The sequence below is a fragment of the Mustela erminea genome, chromosome 8, assembly GCF_009829155.1.
Source record: "Mustela erminea isolate mMusErm1 chromosome 8, mMusErm1.Pri, whole genome shotgun sequence".
Lineage (NCBI taxonomy): Eukaryota > Metazoa > Chordata > Mammalia > Carnivora > Mustelidae > Mustela > Mustela erminea.
Window position 1 is genome coordinate 49,352,863 of NC_045621.1, and position 22,728 is coordinate 49,375,590.

The following is a 22,728-nucleotide window of genomic DNA, read 5'->3' on the forward strand; positions in this document are numbered from 1 at the left end:
TAGAAAAATTCTGGCAGCACCAATAACAGTAAAAAAGAAAACTTTCTCAATAGCAGTAAGACAGGCAATCAGTAAACCTGAAAGGGTTTATGTAGGGAGAGTTGTATTTTTCCAAGTCCTAGAAGGAAGGACCAGGGAAAACTGTGGAACGCTTTCTTCCTGGACAACAGCTCACTACTCAGACCCCTCGGTGGGCACTCTCTGCACAAGCCAGCGACTTACATCACTCTGCAGGTCATAGGCTTTCCTGGCTTGGATCACATCATTCTGGTCGGGAAAGCAAGACCAGTGGTGCAGGTACTGGCGATAGTCCACATCACTTGCTAATGCCTGGCCTTCTTTGGCAGCGTTGATGGACACCATGTCCACTGGGATGGAGATGTTGGCCTTGTGGTCATTGTAGGCCTTTTTGTATAGCCTGTCATTCTGCATCTTTAACACATTTGCCGCCCAAACCAGTTTAGGATCTTCCTTGGCATTGCGACATCCGATATAATGGCCTTTCTGTTTCTCATAAGCAGTCTTGTACAGATACTGGTATATGTGAACAGAAGAAAGAAGAGTCATTTTTTTCAAACTCACTTTGTCTAAATAGCCTGCTCCAAATAACTCCATCTCCCTTAGATTAGCTTCTCTTGGTTACTGTTTTTCTTAAATCCATACTATATGTTTTACGATTCTTAATACATTGGCTTGCCTTCTATGTCCATATGCATGAAGACAGCATGAGCACTTCTAAGGCAAGTCCTGTGCTTTGGGATTATCCCCAGTATAGGTGTATCTAGTGTTTCCCAAACTTCAGTCACTGTCTACCACCTTCATGCTTTAGGTTATCTACTAGATTCTTTGTTTAAATAAATTTTAGAGTGTAAACTTTGAAAGATTTTTACTTTAAAATGTATAATCCTATTTAAATGGAAAAAAATCAGTATTTTTCCATCACACATAAATACAAATGTATAGTCTTTAAAAATTGCTTGTCCATCAACTATATATAGTTATGTCAGGAACAATTTATGTATGCTGTACTTTAAGAAACAACAGAACTCTTTGTACCCACTGCGTTTTTATAAGTGCTTGTAGAATACGTGATCATGAGAAGATACCGAAAAAAAATAAAAATCTGTGCTTAAACATGAGAACAGCTGAACCCAGTGCTGATTCAAAAGGGTCATCAAACTGTTGTCAAAGTTATTCTTGAATCTGAGATTTCAAAACAAGACACTAATCCCGACGCTCTCCATTCTACTTAAGTGTATTACTGGGGAATTAAGTTAAAGATTAGAAAAGTATTAACTTCCATGGGTCGTCTATTAGTCAGTGCTCATTAAGGCTGGGAAAGGAGGAGCTCTCACATCACTGGCGATATCCCTGGAAGCCCGGGCATGCTGAATTGGTATGGCATCTTCCCGCAGGTCATAACCCGTCATCTTGACATCTTCCCAAGCTTGCTTATATTGTTTCTGCCAAGAGAGGTTGCAATGCCACAGTTAATCTGAAGAGGGAGCCACTGAGTCAGCATTACTGACGGTTTTAAGGAAATCTCTTAAGATTCATTGAAAATTAGCCTCCTCTTAAGATTTATAAATAGGCTGGTTTCATATTGAAATTAAGTTTCAGTAAAGTTTTAATGAAATTTAATAAAGTTCTTTTTTTTCAAGAGAGAAATTAGGAGACAATAAATCATGTGAAAATGAGAAAAATATATCTCGTTTGGCTTTAAAAGGAAAAAGATCACTGATGGGCCACTAAAAAGAGAACCAAATACTACTATACTTGCATATATATGTTTTTATGTTGTGTTTTTTGTGAAACCAGTGGATTTTTCCTTCCCACAAAGATAGGGACACACATACCTATTTATATACACACATGCATAACATGTGTGCCTATGCACATGTGTGTGTGCACATGGCACTTAGCATTAGTTTAAAGACTAGGGAAAGAAAAGGAATGGTAGGGAAATGCCTTTGGCTAAATTCCCTCTGGAGTATATCAACTTTAGTTTCAGTTAGGCAAAAAATACTGTGTAAAGCAAGTGGATGTGTAGTTCCTTACATCACTGATCTGTATGGCATTGATCTTAGACTGCAGCATCACTGGAGTGTCAGCTGGCACATTCACATTCGCCTTCTCTCTTTCCCAGGCATCACGATATAATGGCTGGTAATAAGGGGGGGGAAAAAAAAGGATGGCTGATAAGTAAATAAGTCAATTACTACATGAATAAAATTATGGGTACAACTAAAGGTTCTCTTTGGATATTCTCAGACACAAATGTAGATCATTTTGTTTTCATTTGTGCAGATTTTTTTTTGTTTTTCTGTTGAGTAGGCTCCATGCCCAGTGTGGAGCCCAACACAGGGTTTGAACCCATGACCCCAAGGTCAAGATCTGAGCTGAGATCAAAAGTCAGATGCTCAACAGACTGAGCCACCCAGGCACCACTTCGTTTGTGTTTTTCCTTAAAAGATGCCAATAGTGACATCAACAAGAAGAATATATTGATATGTGATAAAATATAAATGGAAAATGAGTCACAAATATGGTAGTAAAATGATCCTTTTTCATTAAGTCACTAGTAACTATCTGGCAGGTAAACCCACATCTCAGGTAACTACAATAATTCACATCACTAATCGAGTCCTGGCTTTCTTGGTCCAAATAACTATCATAATATCTAATACTGGGGCCACCCCTGGACATTTCAACTTACCTCATGATTGAAAAGCAATAAAAAGGTGGCAGTTTTGTGACCATGGTATTAACTGGTGGACTTGCATGATAAGCAAGACCTCAAAATATATTCAAAGTGTGTATCAGAGTCTGTGGAATATAAAGAGCCTACCACACATATGGTGACCAAAGAGTCATCCAAGTAAATGAAATGTGGATACCATTACTTGATTGAGTATATGAAATTCTATCTGGATACACAAATGTTCAAAGTTCTAATGCTGGTATCAGCAGTTTAAAGTCCACAGTCAAAATTCTTACGGAAACTTCTTCAATATGTCCAAACGTATCATCAACCCAGCTTACCTCACTGATCTGTACAGCATTGATCTTTGCCCGGATGACTTCAGGGGTATCGACAATGCTGGTGAATTTGAAGTCCTCAGGTTTTATACGATACAACCTCTCATTCAGGAGATTCTGGGCATTCTTCACTCTCATCACTTCCACAGAACCCTCTGGCAACCACCCTATACCCTTCAACCATTCCAGGTCTGACTTGTACACGTTCTGCATGAAGGAAAGGACCACAGAGTACCCAAGAGTCAAATCTGTGAGAGCACAATGCCAGCAGACCACACACTCCCTCTATTCAAATCAGCTGGGTGGCCAAACCCATGAAATAAAAGAATCAACATTAAATATTAATGTTTGGGTATTACATCCCTGGCACGCATCACTGGGAGAAGTTCACAATATCCTACAAGAATTGGAGCAGTGCCGACAAGGGTCGCTTGTGGGATGACAGATAGCAATGGCACATAATTTTGTTTTTATACAAGGTTGAGCTTCTGTGCTCGCCATATGAAATCTGCCTTTTTTTACACTACTGAGAATAATATCTGTAAGAATTTGGGAAAATAATGTCTTTAGATATATGTACAATGAGGAAAAGATATATACTTTTATCTGTATATACCCCTCTATATAAAAACACAAACATATACATATACATTTTTCCTACATGTGCCAGATAAATTTGAAATCCAACATTTCCTTATGCTCACATTAGCTTCAGAAATTTAGCTATCCAATCATGCAAATGTAATGGGTTTAAACAACTGGAACTAAAATTTTATATCTAATTACATAAACTAGGAGAGTGATTTTTTTTTTTTTTTTTTGGTCTTCATGAAAAAGGCCTAGCCACATGAGAAGGAATCCTCGGTAAGACAGAAAATGTTCCACAATTATTCTACTACGATGAAATGTACAGATTATGTTAGGTTCTATTAAGATTACCACTTAAATTTTGTCCCTAGAGAATACACCACGATGATATACAGATATACATCTCCCCAAGAGCCTGGTGATGATATACGTACATCGCTCTGCAGTTCGTAGGCCTTCTTAGCCTGGATCACATCATTCTGATCTGGCAAACATGTCCACTGGTGCAGATAATTGCGATAATCAACATCGCTAACCAGGACCTGACATTTCTTGGCCTGAACAATCGACATCATGTCCAACGGCGTATTGTGAATTCCTTTAGACTTCTCATAAGCTTTCTTGTATTCTCTGTCACTCTGGATCTTGGCAGCATGTATAGACCATACCAGTTTGGGGTCATCTTGCAGGGTGCGGAAACCCACATGGTGGCCCAGTTGCTTACGGTAACCTTCTTTGTATTTGTACTAAGGTTGTGAAGAATAAGATAAAAAGACATATGAAAATAACATAGTAAGAGGACTTTTTATTGTTTTCAGAATATTCTTCTCACTTTAATAAAAATTTGTTTGAACACTGACAGTCATTACATAATTCAGTTCACTTTAAGGAAAATGGATAGGGCCATTTTAAGTAGTTTGATAGAGAACTTGAGTAAAGCAGGAGGAAATAGTATGGTACCTTGATAGGTAGTTTGATAGAGAGCATGAGTAAATCAGGAGGGAAATAGTATGGTGAATAAGAGTAATTACAAAAAAAATCATAGTTGACATTTACTGAGCAATTACTATATGCCAGACACTATTATGAGTGCTTCAAATGTTTTAGGTTGATTCATGTGAGATCGCTTAAATTTTTAGTTAAAAATAGTTGCATAGCAGCAAGTACAATCTCATTTAATCTTCACAACATCTCTGTGAAGTACATACTATTATTATCACGTATTTCAGATGTGGAAAATAAGACACAGTGGGTGTAATCATGGTCTCCAAAGTTGCCTAGAAAGTGGAATATTAAGTCAGATGGTCCCCCAAGAGTACTAACAATCCCTCAGACAGGAAAAGGCCATTTGTGTGGTTTTAGAGACAGATTTAAAAAAAGGTGTATATTTCACAGGAATGGAAAGCAATGTTGCTGGTTTGAATCAGATGACAACAAAAGGCCTGGGGACAAGAGTTTCCATCTTGCCCACACCTGTCATAAGTATCTTAGTACTAGAGTAAGATAGTGTCTATTTCTTTTCTATATTTGGATAACACAGAATAGTTAGGACAAAAGAGGGGGAGAGAGAGCTGGGAATAAGGCAGATACTATAGATTAGCTATTGTTTTTAGAGATAAATATGATAAATAAAAGGGAAGAAACAGGTGGATACAGGACATAAAAAATAGAGGAAAACCCAGAGAAGGGGAACAGGGTTGCTTAAAGATTTGGAGCTGGAGGTGGGAGGTAGGGAGCTTGGTAGAACAATTATTTTGACTAAGTTTTTAAGTTGCTATTAAATGAACTTCAAAAGGTTACTGAGAGCATTACACATAAGCCTCCAGTATAAAATCTTATATATGTAATGTGATTTCATTCTTAAGTCTCATATGAAACTTTCAAATATGATCTACATTTATGAAGAATACCATAAATAATTGAAGGATAAAATGACACTGGTCACAATCAAATATATTGATTCCTGAATTTTCCCAAGAATTTTGCATAGATTCTTCATGTTTTCTTACTTCTACTTAGAAATGACTTAGAAATCATTTATACATATACCTCATCTATACTAACCTTAATGGGCTTCATTCCATTTTAATGTATTTAAAAAGAGAAAGTTCATAGTGCAAAACAAAATGAAATTTTTTACATAGATTTTTAAAACCCCCCAATTTAAAAAAAATACTACATTTGTTGTAAGAAGAGAAAAAACACAAGGAAATAGAGGCTGTACCTCACTGGCAATTTCTCTGGAGGCTTTGGCTTGTTTGATTTCAATAGCATCTGCTCTTAAGTCATAGCCCTTCTGCTTGGTCTCATTCCAGTCTTTTTGGTAAAGTTTCTATTGAAGGAAAACACAGGTTTACAAAACTTGAAAATAAGTCAATATACTCAAAGTACTAAAAAAATGAATCATATGACTTGATCTAAATGAAGACAGCATAAGGAAAAACAGTGATTTCTGAGTTCTTCTTCTGGTTGTTGGCTATCTCCTTTATGTAATGCAGGATACTTCTGACCAAAGTTTTAAAGCTAAACTTGTAGATCTACTAAATATTTGAATATTTGTCTTCATCATAATATGGTACACATATGAAAATACCCCACCACATAACACATGGAAACTAAGAATCAACTGTGAAGCTAGAAAACCTTTATCAAGATACCATGAAAGGTCCAGTGAGATTTAATTTTTCCTAATGTTGTCTTCTGACTTTTCAGAGGTCCCTGCTAAAGGGAAGTGACAGATATTTATATGTACCTTACTCTTTGGATAGGATTTAAAACTGTCCTTTTGCTTTTCTAATGGCTTGAAATGTCAAACAAGACACTTCTGGATCAATCAAAAATCTATAAAGATAGAAGAGACCATTACATCATAACCCCTCAAGAGAAATTTAACTAGGGATTCCATTATTCTCAATTCATATATGATGAAAGAGTTGTGGACACTGGACATAGAACAATGCTTTCAAGACTGAAGGGAGGACCCCAGTAAGATTCAGACATCCCAATTCTTTGCAGTCCTGGGACTCAGCCATGAATCTAAACTAATGTTTAAAGGAGAGAATTTCCATTCATACTGCATCGGGAATGGGAGCTAAGGAGAAAACGTATAGCACCAATAGCTGTGCATATCTCTAAGATAGGTAATTTGTCATTATACCACCCCCGGGCTGACATGTATTGTCCTATAAAGGCATTTACACTTCATATTTATGCTACTTACATTGCTGATTTGCATGGCATTTATTTGGGCCTGCAGCATGATTGGCGTGTCAGAAGGAATGGTGATATTGGTTTTATCTTTATTCCATGCATCTTGATATAGTTTCTGTGAAAAGAAGGGAAATACTACATTAATAGTGGCTATCTGAAACATTAAGCCTCAGAAACTAACCTGGAGAAATTCTTTTAATGTTTGTGATGGTTAACTATGTGTTAAGGCCACAGCACCCAAATATTTAGTCAGATGTCATTATAGATGTCTCTGTGAAGATAGTTTTCAGATGAGATAGACAAGGTTATCAGCAGACTTTGGTAAAGCAGAGTACCCTTTGTAGTGTGGTGGGCCTTGTCCAGTCAGCTGAAAGCCTTCAGAGAAAAAAGTCTGACCTCCGCAGAGCAAGAAGGAACTTGGCCAGCAGACTGTCTTTGTTGTTGAGCTGTGACTCTTCCTTAGGTCTCCAGCCTATTCCGCAGCCTATAGATGCACCAGCCTCCATAATCATATGGCCCAATTCCATAAAATAAATCTCTTTTGTGTGTGTGTGTGTGTGTGTGTAGACACACATACAGTCTATAGACCTATGTACATCTCTCATATACATATATATACATATATGCATAGTACACACATACACACACACCCATACACACACACCCCTGTATCTATATATACCTATATCGCCTGTTGGCTTTATTTCTCTGGAGCACCCTGACCAATACGTTATACCATTTAAAATGCAGCACTATGCTACGGGTTTTAGAATTTAATAGGAGTTAAAGAAGTATTTGTTCTACTTTGCCTGGGCCTATACCAAACTAGCCAACAGATTCTTAGAGTTGCTCCCGTCACTCTAAATCTTCCAAAAGGCGCAGCCCACGTGCTCGGTTTGGGTGACGTCATCTGAGAACAGAGTCCCGCAGAAAGCATGGCTGGTGATAGGATGGTTCTCACCTCACTTATTTGCAGAGAGTTGGTTTTTGCCAGGACAACATCCGGCGTGTCAACAATGGACGTGAACTTCAAGGCTTCTGGACGTGTTCTATAAAGTCTTTCATTTACCAGGTCTTGGGCATTCTTTACCCTGTTCATTTCTACAGAGTCCTCCGGCATCCAGCCAATGCCACGCAGCCACTCCAGGTCTGCCTTATACACGCTCTACAAAGGTTTGAGACAAATAATGTTCCCTGGTTAGACACACCACCTGTGTGTGGGAGTGAGGGACTGGTAAGCACAGGACATGGTGCTTCCCAAAAAGTAGGAGCTGAGATTTTATAGGACTCAGGGGTTTTAGTATTGATGACAGAGTCATCTGTAAAAGCATACTTACATGTACTAGCTGTGAAGAGTGCTAAAATGTTATAATGCTGAATTTCATAATTATTTGACATTTCCAAAAAAGTTATAGAACTGAAAACATTTTTAAAGGAAATTTTGTTGAATCTCATTCCATTTTATTCCTACAATAACTGACTATAGAAAACTCTGTTTAGTGTATTGGCTGTAGTACAGTAGCGGCAGATACTTTAAAAATACTGGTAATTAATGTATGTCTGCAATCTATCTTCCCTGCCAGAAAGCACAGATGAAAGGAAGAAAACAGTCTGGCATCTAGGCCAGGGGATACAAGACATGGCCTAAGTGAGGTTCTTCATCCATATTCTTGGATTCCCAGGACATAACCCCTAACTATGGATCATGTATTAAACAACAGGAGTGGTGCCCTCCTCGGGGTGTGCAGTGCACACAATCCATGAGTCTATCCACAGAAGGGTCCACAGAGGCACTGTCTGGACAACTAATCAACCTACATCCTCTTACTCCATCTTCCCCAAAGTCTGTGTTACGTACGTCGCTCTGCAGTTCATAGGCCTTCTTTGCTTGGATGATGTCGTTCTGATCAGGTAAGCACGTCCAGTGATGCAGGTAATTTCGATAATCAACGTCACTGACCAAAGTCTGAGACTGCTTGGCCATCACAATGCCTAACATGTCCACTGGGCTACTGAATTTGGTCTTCCACTTCTGGAATTCCTTCTTGTATTCCCTTTCACTTTGAATCTTCCCTGCATGTATGGCACACATAATCTTGGGGTCATCTTCAATGCTCTGTGCTCCAATGTGGTGGCCTTTCTGTCTCTCATATGCTTCTTTGTATTTGTACTAAAATGAGAGAAATATAGGTTTAAAACCCAACTTTAAGAGGGTTTTTAGAAACCCAATTTTAAGAGGCATACGCATGCTGACAACTACAGAAAACATGAATACCCACAAGCAAATGGGTAAGAATTTCATATGGCAAACATTTTGGCATCTCTGCATAATTTTAAACTCCTTTACACTATTGTAAGCATAACTGTAGTATATTCGTATATCTTCACTGGTGTAGCCCTTAGCTACAATTCCAAACTGTGCTATTCTTTTCTGCGACAACAAAGGGACAAAGTCTTAGAAAGTAGGAAGCAGGAGTGGGGGACACACGTGGAAACAACTGAGAACTGTGTCCCACCAGCCTCACAGAGATCATTCAACCATGTGACACCGAAGAGGGCTGGATGGAGAGTACTTACGTCACTGGCGATGTCCCGTGAGGCCTTGGCACTTTTGATGGGAATGGCATCAGCCCTCAGATCATAGTCCTTCATCTTGGATTCATCCCATCCCTTGGTGTAAAGTTTCTAGGCGGAGGGTAATACACAACAGAAAAATAAAAGTGTTTTGGAAAAGTTAATAGGCCAATTCCAGACAAGAAATTGTAAGGTGGAAAAAGTATTTTAATGAATCCTAGAAAGCCTCAAAAGACCATTGGGAAACCTCTTACTTGGCTGATATTGGCAGAATTGCTCTTGGCCAGCAGGATTTCGGGGGTGTCCGGCATCACGTGGATAGAGGTTTTGTCAGCATTCCAGGCTTCTGTGTACAAATGCTGTGGAGGAAGTGAAGTAAGCCTTTCATCAGAGCCCATACAAGACAATTATTTTCAAATTTAACACATTTTACTGTGTAAAAGCCTTTTCAAGGCTATTTAGAGGTGAGGGAAGCAAAAGGGTACTGGGAAGAGAAACACGATAGCACTTAAATATTTTAACTGCCATAATGCAGCTTCATAGCTAATATGAAGTGATAGAATGGTCTCGATTATGAATTCTTTTCTTCCAGTGACTCTCAAGCTTACTCATGGACCCTCCAAGGATGGAACCTGGCTATAGAATTAGGATATAGTAGAAATCCCTAGACCTCAGAGTTAACCCCACATTCAAACTCAACCCCACTATGCTCAAGCTGTGTAATCTTGAGAAAGGTACATAATACCTTATATCCCTCATTTCTAAGAGAGAGATAATCACGTTTTTACTGAGTGTTCTTTGAAGATTAACCATAACATAAGTAAAATGCCTGAGTCACAGTAGGAACTCAATAGATTCTATGGTGTTTCTTATTATTACTGTGGTTGTGTGATAGTTATGGTATAAAAAAAATAGATTTTCTAGAGTTTTAGTACTTTAGGCTTTGGAGTTTGGTATCTGAGAGTCAACTTCCTATTCTGCACTGAGCATAATCTCACTACCTCACTACCCGAGTATCTGGCAGATGTCCCAGCAGGTGTGGAAGAATTCTAGTAAGTTCAATTCAATCTAAAATGTGCATATTAAGGACTTATCCATTAGATAAGAATAGCCCTGTATCAATAAACAGATTGCTAGAACTCTGGAAAAGTGAATTGATTATCTATCTTGTGTAATGATACTAAAAGCAACAGGAGCAGCTCCCTTCCTGAAGTAGATTTCCATAAACGAATATGAAAGAGGAAACCAAGCAACTAGTTTGAGTTGTTTGCCAGCACTGCTATAAACACTGTGTTTCCCAGCTTCAGAACAAAATGCTAGATGGCTATACATTCCTTACAAGGTGCATAAGGAGAAGTCAAGGGTGGGAGTGTGCTCTGCTGAGGAGAATGTACAGGGAAAACCAATGGATGGGTGGATGTCCCCATATCACTGCTCAGAAGAGTATGTGCATTACTCCACAGACCTTATCCCGGCTACGCTTCCTCATGCACACGACTAGGGCATACAATATTGAGAAGCACATGCAGGACCAACAGAAAATCAAACAGATGCGCTGCTGAAGATTGGAGAGAAAATCAGGCCCATCATATCTCCTTTCTCTGGAAAGGCTTGTGGGCATTTCTCACTTTATGAGCCAAGGGCATGGAAAGTGTGACTCAGGAAAAGGAAGGAGGTAGATACTCGCCTTGCTCATCGTCAGGGCATTATTCTTTGCCAGGACAATCTCCGGGGTGTCTGTGATGCATGTGAATTTGAGCTGGTCTGCGGGCTGGCGGTACTTCCTTTCACTCAGGATTTCTCCAGCTCTCTTCACCTTCTCGATCTCTACTGAGCCAATGGGCACCCATCCAATGCCTCTCAGCCACTCGAGGTCAGCCTTGTAAATAGCCTGGAGACGAAATAATGTCAAATATCACCTTGACAGCCTGGTGTCTGATCTTGATTTAGCACAGAAAGACAATGTATAACACTGAATCTCACTTGTGCGAATTTCTGGGAAGACCCACAGAACTGACTTACTTTGGTGAAGAGTGGCTAGCTAGCCAAGCACTTTGTCCCTGAAGGTAGCCACTGTTTATTGGTTTAAGACAAAATCTGTGCTCATTTTGGCAGCACATACACTAAGGACTTGTAACATCTAATAACATGCAATCCATTTCATTGATGTAAAACCATTTTAAGGAAATTAGTGACTGCCACCTGATAAAAAGCATTCTCTGATTTGATTGCCTATTCCTCCTTGTGTGGGAATAATATTCTGTCAGAATACTGCTTGTTCCTATCCCATGGGGCAATGGTCTTCACAACTAGCCATACGTCATAAAGATGAATGCTACCAGCTGACCACATATTGAATTCATGTGTTTTCTGGGGATGACAAAAATGGTATCTTTTTTCATGTGATTCTATATACATGCTTCTAAACCAGAGAGTACATGTATTTTTACTCTTATTTATCTTACCCCCAATCCCCTTCCTTGTGTTATAATTCAAGTAAAAAAATATTTTATTCTCTTCTTCATTTTTCTTTGAATTTAAATATTTGGCTAAAGGAGAACTTTTCTGATAAATAAAGGTAATAGTTCTTTTTGTTTGTATGTTTTTTGGGGAAAACTTTACAATGTCACTATGTTTATCACTCTTTCAAAAGTGGCTGTTTGTCAGACCTTGATCAAAAAACCAAAGAGTTACTATACCAATGAGGTAGCATTTGAGTCCCAAGGACAATCTACCAGCTGACAACAAAAGTGCCTCACATATTTCTAAAGAGCTGTTTTCAGCTTCTTAGAAAAATTGTCTCAATATGTATAGTTCATTCTTAAACTTCCTTGCACAAGTAATAGATATTTCTTTTAACTGAAGCAGTCAGAAAAATAATGCAATCAATTCATTTGGAAAATTAGGGTATGTTAAACCAACAATTCTGAACCTGACATCAATGAACTTGAATGGAAAAACATGATATCTTTATTTTTATTAACCTCTAATTGAAATAGAACCTTTCTTTCAATTTAAGTAGAGGTTACAGATCATAGTAGCATTAGCACTATGTGAGACTTTGTCAGCAATAAAAAAATCACAAATATTTTCATGTCCTATTACAGTTGTTGCAGGCATCCTGAAATATTTAAGCTCATTACTTCTTTGAAATTAAATTAGTTATTGCACCCAGTGCTAGATCTTTTATTTAGTGTGTTAAGAAGTGTGCATATTACATCATAGATTCAGTTCAATATCTTCATAACCATATTTCGATATGATCAATTTCTTCTGAAACATATATACTGCATTGTACGCATTTCATGACATTGTCTTGAGAAGCTGTCCCTGGTCTCACAGGATTGCCAAAAGATTCCATGGTACAAAAAAGTTAGAATCACTTTAAAAAATCTTTTAAACATATGCTGATGTGGTCAGCACCAAGGAGGTTACCTGTCACATGGACCCTCTCTATCCCCAAAGCAAAAAAGGCAATTCACCTAATAAGACCTCCTTCTCCTCTTCCTAAGGGAAGGTGACCTTGTCTGAAACAATCCTCTCCTTTCTTTTGCTAATAACTTCCTTGTTCTACCCTCCTTCCTATAAAAACCTTCTGTATTTTTACAACTCTTTGGAGTTACCCTCTACTTGCTTGGTGGATTGCTGCCCCATCCATGAACTCCTTAATAAAGCCATTTAAATCTTCAAATGAACATAACAGAAATAAACACATGCTGATAAATATCAGACCCACTCACATCACTCTGAAGGTCATATGCCTTCCGGGCCTGAATGACATCATTCTGATCAGGCAGACACATCCATTCGTGTAGGGGATGTCTATAGTCTACGTCACTGACTAAGGTCTGACACTTCTTGGCCAGCACCAACCCCAGCATGTCCACTGGGCTGCTGAACTTGGTCTTCCACTTCTCAAAGTCCTTCTTGTACTCCCTGTCACTCTGGATCTTGGCCACATGAATTGACCACATTATCTTGGGGTCATCCTCAACATTCCGGGCCCCAATATGGTGGCCGAGCTGTTTGCGGTAGCCTTCCTTGTACTTGTACTGAAAAAAGAAAAGGGATATGAGTCTAATGTTAAGAACATCTCATTTATACTACACTTTATAATTTCATACACACATTTCTTCTTTGGATTTTTCTTTTCCTAGTGTGAAAGAGAAAGGTTAATATTATCAACCCCATTTTACAAAGTAGAAACCTAAAGCCTAAAAGGGTTTTAGGTGATTTGTTCAAGATGATATCACAAGTTCTTAATATTATACTAGTTCTTAATATTTTTCCTTTCTATTAAACTGCACTACTTCTATTATATGTGATTACATAACAAAGAAAGATAAAACATCTTTTACAGTCTAAAAGAATGTCTACTTGGGGCGCCTGGGTGGCTCATTAAGCCTCTGCCTTCGGCTCAGTTCATGGTTTCAGGGTCCTGGGATTGAGCTCTGCATCGGGCTCTCTGCTCAGCAAGGAGCCTGCTTCCCCCTTTTCTCTCCCTGCCACTCTGCCTACTTGTGATCTCTGTCAAATAAATAAATAAAATCTTTAAAAATAAATAAATAAAAGAACATCTACTTAAAGGATGTGACTTTTTTTTTTTCTAAAAATGTGTTGTTAAGGATATTTTAGAATATATCTCTTATCATTAGAATTTATACTGAATGCCCTGAACAAAAGAATGGGCTACATTTAGATAGTCTCACCATAAACTATCTCACTTATTAGCCTGTTATGTCATTGAACTTTTACCAAGACAGAGTCATGCCTTGGTTTAATATTCTATACTTTTAAAATTTAAGAATAACATGACCCATTTTACTGTGAGATGATCATTGTGTGGGCTTCTCTAGAAAACATTTTGATTATAGAAGGAATTAGGCAGAAGTCTACAGCACAGGGTACTTCCAGGAGAAAGCTTGGATTTGGGTTCTAAGAAGCTCTGGTACAAAATGAGACATTAGACACCTTCAAGAGATGTTTTTCATGAGAAGGGAAGGGATACAGAGAAGAGACAAGTGGGTGCTGAGAAAAAGCTTCGGTTACTTCTCAGTTTGTCCATAGAACCAGTTAGGGGCATCTTGGTAGGAGAACCTCATCAAAAGTTACAAAGAATGAAACAAAACTCTAAAACGCATCCATCATCGAGTCTTCCTTTAATGCCAGAATAAATGGATAGAAGTAGTGGGGAAGAATTCACATTTTTATTGGCTGACTTAGATGTGCTTTCAATGTTTTTACAATTGCTGCTCAACTCCTGAGATTCAAAAATATGAACCCGTTTTTAATGTGTATAAAACACTCATTTTTAAAGACTATACCTCTATGACCCTGACTGATTAACAGGGATAATGGACACAGTATCTTGTGGTTTTGTCTTTAATTGCAACGTTGTATATGGGGGAATCACTACATGAAACTGAGACTTGTGGAGATAACCAAAATTCTGGCAAGAAAAATGACAAAAGCTGCCATTTGGGAACATCTTTGAGTAAGAAATGCCTCTTCCAAAAACATCAACTTACATCGCTAGCAATATCTCTTGAAGCCTTGGCCGCCTGAATTGGGATGGCGTCCAAACGTAAGTCATAGCCTTCCTTCTTGGACTCTTCCAAAGCAAGTTTATAGAGTTTCTGTAGAAAAGAGAGTCATTAATCATTACTCTTTTCATAAAAAATAAAGCTGTTTATTATTAAATTTTCCCTGTCCTCATTTAAACTGTAGAAAGAAATCCACAAAATCAAGTATGAGGATGGGTTTCTACAAAACCGCTTCATAGGTGCTTAAGGCCTTTAAAGCACATGTTTGAAACTTCGGGATTTTATTGGTTGCTAAATTTTAAAAAATATATGGATCAGCATGTGGTTGCCAAAATTTCATTTTGCGAAATAAGCACATGTTAAAAAAAATAATAACTACTATCACCATTATTATATAAAAGAAAGGCCATCTTGGGGCACCTGGGTGGCTCACTGGGTTAAAGCCTCTGTCTTCGGCTCAGGTCATGATCCCAGGGTCCTGGGATTGAGCCCCACATCAGGCTCTCTGCCTGCCTCTCTGCCTACTTGTGATCTCTGTCTGTCAAATAAATAAATAAAATCTAAAAAAAAAAAGGCCATCTTAATAGTACAGAAGAAGATAGAATAAGGACATTATTTTCAAATTGAATATATTTGGATTTAAGAAAAACTCCAAGTATTGTATTTATTTTTTCTCATTTTGCTATGGACTATCACCATAGACCACAGTCAATCTGTACAGTAGGCTTTCAGAATAACTGCCCTGATGAAAATGCTGGTCCAGAGATGCCTGAAACAATGCTTACAAAGAACACTAAATGGTAGCATGTTACTGAAGCAGCAGAATAATACAGGGCATGACAACGCACTGGGTTCCAATACAGTATATGCCTGCTCAGTAACTGTTTAATCAGGTAATGACTTGACTCCCACACTGTAGGGGAAGGCAAAAGGAATATTAGTCCCACTGAAGTAGTCTTCATAAGCATTCCATTCTGATACCCAGTTGCTAAAAGGCCAGTCTACACTGTGGACCTACCACACAGGACAAAACTGAATAAAGAGAGAACTCTCTTCTACCAACGTATAATAAATTAGTTGAAACATGACACTAAGGAAATAATAAACAATTGCTCATTTTTGCCTTACTGTTCATTATATGATCAACAGTGTACTCACATCACTGTAGTTTATGCGGTTCAGTTTGGCGAGCATGATTTCTGGTGTATCTGGCATGACATGGATTGTTTTCTTATCATTGTCCCAGGCTTCGGTATATAAGCGCTGTGAAAAAAAGAAAAGATGAGAAAAATTACTTTGACATTCATATTTTTCCTTTATGTGTCACCTTTCCTCTAAACAAAGTAGAAATGAAATGACTAAAGCTGCATAAATTCCTACTTTTCATGTAGATAAATTACTATTTCCAAGAGTATTTAGCTTACTAGTTTACTGTTTCACTGACTCAGTTGTTACTGTTCCTTATTAAAATTCTTTAACAATTCTGAAATGTATAATTGGGTTGCAGTACTTAAATTGCAATTATGAAATAATTACAGCACATAGTATTTTTAGTAGTTTACTATCTTGAAGTATTAGTAAGTGACTATGGTAGTATATTGGAAAAACCACTCTAGAAGGTATCCTGAATCCTAAAGGAATTATAGGAATGCAGTAACATGCCAGATTTTTTTACCCTCTTCTATGGTGAATCCCTCGATCTAACAGTAAGCGGTTAAAAACTCACCTTACTCATGTTCATAGCATTGCTCTTGGCCAGCACCTGTTCCGGAGTGTCAGTTATGCTGGTGAATTTCAGTGTCTCTGGTCGCTGACGGTAGATGTTATCACTCAGTATCTCTGTGGCCCTTTTGGCTTTAACAACTTCCATGGAACCAATTGGAACCCAGCCAATGCCTCTCAGCCATTCAAGGTCTGACTTATATAAATTCTGCAAATCAATAGATAAGAAACATATTTACTAATTCAAGTTTCAGATTCATTGTCACAAAATGGTTAGAGAAATACAAAAGTACAGGGGAACAGATAAAAGCTCCCAGCCTAGCTTCTCACTCCTTCACAAGCATTACTGAATCCTGAGAACGAGGTTCTTCCCTGAGCATTTTTTGGTACAGAGAATTATACCAAGAATGGTGAAAGAATTTTTATAAAAAGTAGAAGACACCTGTGCCTGAGGGTATTATAGGATTTTTACACAAAAGCAGAACTTCTTTAGCTTTGGAATAGCTTCTAATAGCTTCCAGTAAGACCCCACACTCAGACCAGTGCTATGTGAGTGTTGTAGTCACAACACCTCTTGCTTTTTTTTTTTTTTTTTAAGGGAAAAGAGGTGAAATTCAGCTACAGTAATGAGTTTCAACGTGTAGTAATGTTAACCCTTGCAAATCACACTCTTGATCTGTATTTTAAATTGGAATATAATATGTAACAATATATTAGTTTCAAGTCCCCACATGATGATTCAGTATATGAATATATTGTGAAATGATCACAAGAAGTCTAACATCCATCACCGCACATAGCTACATTATGTATGTGGAATAAGAACTGTAAGGACATACTTATATCCACCTTCACAATCACAAAATATCAAGTGTGTAATGGGGTCTTATAAAGAAATTATATTAGCTATTACCCTAATTATTCATTTTATTTTACTCTCAATAGTGCATACTAACTGTTTATAGGAATTAAATGACCAGTTTTGAAAAAGACAGGAATATCTTAGTATTTCCCTGTTGGTAGTTATAAAATATGAACGTTTGTTAAAATGACGTAGCATAATATACTTCCTCTTCCACTTCCCTCCACATCCATAATTCTACCTCTTCAGCCAAAAATGTGCAGCTATATATTTTCGAGAACTCAGTTTCACCTAGCTCATGCAAAGCAAGCCTGAATCACCAAAAAGAAACTGGCATTAGAAGGCAGGGACATGTCTTAGATTTGCTGTTGACGTGCAGAACCATCCTCAGGGTACTCACGTCGCTCTGGAGGTCATAAGCTTTCCGAGCGTGGATGATGTCATTCTGGTCGGGCAGGCAGGTCCACTCGTGCAGAGGATGTCTGTAGTCCACATCACTGACTAAGGTCTGACACTGCTTGGCCTGAACGATGCCAAGCATGTCCACTGGGCTGGTGTACCTGGTCTTGTATTTCTCAAATTCTTTCTTGTACTCACGGTCACTCTGCACTTTGGCAATGTGCAGAGACCACATTATCTTGGGGTCGTCATGTATTGCTCGGGCACCAATGTGGTGGCCTAGCTGCCTGCGATAAGCTTCTTTGTATTTGTACTGAAAGAAAGAAACCAGTGAGTAAGAAGGGAGCACCAAGAGTTACTTCCTGTCATTCTTTCTGTGATGAGGCTCTTTTGTGATGAGATCCTTAAGACTCAATGGGGGGTTCGGGGCACCTGGCTGACTCAGTGGGTTAAGCGACTGCCTTTAGCTCAGGTCATGATCTCATGGGTCCTAAAATGGAGCCCCATGTCCTCAGGCTCCTGGCTCAGTGGGGAGTCTGCTTCTACCTCTGCCTCTCCCCAGTGCCCTCATGCTCGCTCTCACTCTCTTTCTCAAATAAGTAAAAGACTATAGAGCAGCTTCATCCCGTGCTGCTGAGACGCCACACATTAGAAAATGCTCACTCCCATCAAGGAGGATGTTGTGCTCATTTGCACATTTCCACAGAAGAACACCACGATCCCTTTATACTATGGTAAAAAAATGTATGTTGATAAAAGGTGATTAAAAAGTGAATTTTGAGGGGCGCCTGGGTGGCTCAGTGGGTTAGAGCCTCTGCCTTCAGCTCAGGTCGTAGTCCCAGGGTCCTGGGATCGAGCCCCGCATTGGGTTCTCTGCTCGGTGGGGAGCCTGCTTCCCTCTCTCTCTCTCTGCCTGCCTCTCTGACTGCCTGTGGTCTCTGTCTGTCAGATGAATAAATAAAAAAAATAAAAAATAAAAAATAATAATAAAATTTTTTTTTTAAAAAGTGAATTGTGAAAAGTTGAGTTCAATTACAGTGATAAACAGGGTCTCAGAAGTTGGTCATGTGGGTGGATTCAACTGAAAAGTTTATTAATCTTTTTTTCTAGGGCATTCTGATAACTAATTTCCTCTACACAAATAATCTAGAAGGGTAGTTTAAAAATAGCCAATTTTTGTTGTTTTAATGGGTACAAAGTTCCAGTTTTGCAAAAGAAAAAGTTCTGGAAAGCTGTTGTAGAATAGTGAGAGTACACTTAACACTGCTGAGCTATAGACTTGAAAATGGCTAAGACAGTAAATGTTATGTTTTCTTTAATCGTGATTAAAAAAAAAAAACCTACAAAAATGAACAATTTCTACTATTTGGATTAAAATTGAAGTTGTCCAGGAATCTAAGGTCTTCATTCCGGGGTAGAGGAATATTGATTTTGTGGACCCCTCACGAAGGACACAGAGCTTTTTTGTTATTCTCTGTCCTGCCTCAAGTCATGGGGGAGAGCTCTGTTAAAGCCTGCTTCTTTCCTGCCATCTTTGTCTTGAGTATATCCTGAGAAGACCTTCTAAGATTTTATGAGAAGCTCAACAGATGTCTAGCTAGCTTTAATCAAGGTACTCAATCTTACTAAGCAAACACCAAAGAACAAGAGTCAAAAGAACCACATTGCAGTCCAGGTTTTGTCTCTGTGATGCTTGTGATCTTGGGCAGGTTATCTACTGTTTCAAATCCTCAATTTATTTGCCTACACAATGAAGGCAGTTCAGATGGAGGACTACAGATCCATGGATGATGACTACAAAGATTTCCAGCTACGATCCCCTGTGCAGGGGGTTTGGCCTGTTGGTAGCAAAGGGAAGGATGTGATCAGCTCTTACGTCACTGGCAATGTCCCGGGAGGCCTTGGCAGCAACGATGGGAATGGCATCACTTCTCAAGTCATAGCCTTCTTTCTTGGCTTCTTCCATGGCCTGGCGATAGCAGTTCTGAGGAAAAAAGTAATGGCTTTTAGATACAGTACTCAACTGCACTCTAAAATCGTACTTTTGGTGAAAGAAGACTATTTTGCATGCAAAACTAACTGTACTAATATGTTCAGCCTTAAATCTTTTTAAAAAATCTCTTTCTTTTACTTTTTATTTATCCAAGCTATTTAAAAGGTAAAATTTTACATTCAGCAGGTTTTAAAATTGCAAATTCTCTTAGACAAATCCTCATAGATTTTAGACACCAAGTCAATAACTTCCAAATGTGTTGGATTGGTTCAGCACTTGCTCTTCTCATAACATGACCATGAAATGTTGATTTATTTAACTCCAAATTTGAATTAGAAACAAGTTCATTAGCAAAAAACAATTTCATTAGGTATTGTGTAAAAATACACAATACCTACCACTGTGAGTACATATGCAAAATCAAACAGTGAACTAAGGCTAATCTGCTGTTCCTGAATGTCTGTTAATATTGATTTGCTCCCTATTCATATTGTCAGCTGCTGAAAACTGCTAGCAGACATAGTAATAGCAGGTACCAAGGATTTAGGAATTGAAAGCACAAAACAGAAAAAATTGTATTTGATAAATTTTTCCGTAAACCGGAAAAACCACCTGACTGTTCATTTTCTGTGGTAGGACAGATAAACACAGACCGTGGAACACAGGTGTGCTATGGGAACATTGTTTGAGAACCAGTGCATTAAACAAATCATCTGTACTGAGGCAGTCAGCCCCTTTTGCTTGTGAGCCACCTATAAAAATTTTGACCAATCCTATATTGTGTTAAAACAAATTTTTAAATAATTAATATTGTTTTTTAATTAAAATAGGATAAATAAGATACACATTTTGATACTTTTTAAAAATAAAACTTATTACATCTTGTTATTTTTGTGATTTATAGGAATTCAAGATACCTTGATTGAAAAAGGTTTTGGTGGATATTAATTAATTACATTGTCTGGCACAGTTTTTTTGTTTTTTAAAACTGTCAGGCATGCATCACATTATCAGCTGGCACAGGTATGCCTTTCTTTTTTCTTTTAAGAAATAAAATCTTGGGGCGGCTGGGTGGCTCAGTGGGTTAAGCCTCTGCCTTCGGCTCAGGTCATGATCCCAGGATCCTGGGATCGAGCCCTGCATCGGGCTCTCTGCTTGCTGAGGAGCCTGCTTCTTCCCCTCTCTCTCCCTCTCTCTCTGCCTGCCTCTCAGCCTACTTGTGATCTCTGTCTGTCAAATTAAAAAAAAAAAAATCTTAAAAAAAAAAGAAATAAAATCTTTATAAAATCTTTTCTAATCAAATATCTTAATGCATGTTTTAATATTTAAAAATGTGCATTTTTCTTATTTTGAAAAACTTCAAACCTACAGAAAGGTTTTAGTACAGTGAACTTCCAGCTACCCAGATATTAGCACTTTTTTTTTAGCCATACTTACTTTATCTTTCTCTTATGTGTATGTGTGGTATGTATATGACTTATTTCCAATAATAAGGACTAATCATGAATAAATTGTAGACATCATGACTTCTACTTCTAAACACTTAAGCTCATGTATTGCCTAAGAATAAAGTCATTTTTACAATCATAGTATATTTATTAAATTTGGGAAGTTTAATACTAACATAATACTGCTATCTAATAGATAGTGAATATTCAAATGTCACCAACTGTCCTAGTAATGTCCATTAGAACAATATTGTTTTTCTACCTAGAATCCAGTTCAGGAACACGAGTAGCATTTGGCTATCTCATCTGTTTCTGGGCCTTTAATCAGTGCTTTTGTTTTAAAGTGAAAGAAGAGTGGCCAAGAAAGAAGTGGACCCCACCTTAACACAGGGCCCTCCCAGGCAGGTAACTTAGAATGGTACCAGGAAAGTGCAGCTATGTTAAGTGCTTAAAACAATGCAAGCCAGCATCCCTATTGGAAAGACTTCGTGTTACAGCTCAAGGACACCTAAAATTTGAAGGTAGCTCATCTTTACGCCGCCAGAGACACAGTTCTTAAACCCGTCTATGATGGTGTAACTTAATTCTTAATCCCAGTTTCTCCCCTTTCCTCTGCTAAGCGTTACTGAGTCAAGGAAAGCAGTCACAGAACCCGTAGACAGTTCTGAAAAAGGGACTCAGAAATCACTGATGGTTTTAGGGGCAAACAATGACCTTGATTCTTTAGGGCTTTATCTGTCTTCCTATGTTACAATGTTCAGTATTTTGTCATTGTATAAAGGCTGTAAAAAACAACATTTTAAATGTAAGGCAAGGCTTTAAATAGTGTGGCAGCAATAATGAAAACTAATTGCTTCATTATTATGCCCTATTCTCATGTTAGATTGAATTAAAAATACTGGAATAATATCTGAATTTTAAATATGATGAAGAGGTGCTTAATTTTTAAATGATCTAAGAGTCCTAGAAGGAAGTTATTGTATGTTTTTAATGTAGATTATTAATATGTGACAAATTGCATTCTTCCCAGGATAAGATTTTACACAGAAAAGCTAAAGTGAAAATAAGAATAAATTTGATACATTTGAGATATAATCCTAAGGGTATTTGGTCTTAAAAATTCCTAGAAATGTTTATTTTGAAACTGGAGAGCCAAATAGCTCCTCTATTATATTTTTCCTTAGAGGACTCTGTCCTTATGCATAAGTGGAAAAATATGTTTAAATCATCTCATGTCTTCAGGCCAAACAAATAAATTTATTTCATTCTTTCAACATTTGAAAAAGATTCAGGGCTTCAAAGAAGAGAATACTTTTGGTTACCATTCAAGACCACGTTTTTTTTTTTTTT

At 37.9% G+C, this 22,728-nt stretch overlaps 1 protein-coding gene across 29 annotated transcripts in view; it reads right to left on the reverse strand.

The window, feature by feature from the left end:
- The window catches only part of NEB (nebulin), a 207,241-nt gene that overhangs the window by 82,737 nt on the left and 101,776 nt on the right, over positions 1 to 22,728 (reverse strand). For 28 of the 29 annotated variants that reach the window (XM_032355562.1, XM_032355564.1, XM_032355560.1 and 25 more), the window contains 18 exons: positions 19,814 to 19,921; positions 17,939 to 18,250; positions 16,681 to 16,884; positions 16,113 to 16,217; positions 14,940 to 15,047; positions 13,152 to 13,463; positions 11,099 to 11,302; positions 9,666 to 9,770; positions 9,415 to 9,522; positions 8,696 to 9,007; positions 7,799 to 8,002; positions 6,848 to 6,952; positions 5,852 to 5,959; positions 4,062 to 4,373; positions 3,043 to 3,246; positions 2,059 to 2,163; positions 1,356 to 1,463; positions 223 to 534 (listed from right to left, as the gene is read on the reverse strand). In XM_032355562.1, the coding sequence (XP_032211453.1) occupies positions 223 to 534; positions 1,356 to 1,463; positions 2,059 to 2,163; positions 3,043 to 3,246; positions 4,062 to 4,373; positions 5,852 to 5,959; positions 6,848 to 6,952; positions 7,799 to 8,002; positions 8,696 to 9,007; positions 9,415 to 9,522; positions 9,666 to 9,770; positions 11,099 to 11,302; positions 13,152 to 13,463; positions 14,940 to 15,047; positions 16,113 to 16,217; positions 16,681 to 16,884; positions 17,939 to 18,250; positions 19,814 to 19,921 (3,336 nt within the window). The remainder of the gene's footprint in view (positions 1 to 222; positions 535 to 1,355; positions 1,464 to 2,058; positions 2,164 to 3,042; positions 3,247 to 4,061; positions 4,374 to 5,851; positions 5,960 to 6,847; positions 6,953 to 7,798; positions 8,003 to 8,695; positions 9,008 to 9,414; positions 9,523 to 9,665; positions 9,771 to 11,098; positions 11,303 to 13,151; positions 13,464 to 14,939; positions 15,048 to 16,112; positions 16,218 to 16,680; positions 16,885 to 17,938; positions 18,251 to 19,813; positions 19,922 to 22,728) is intronic. The other variant, XM_032355567.1, reaches the window with a different exon arrangement.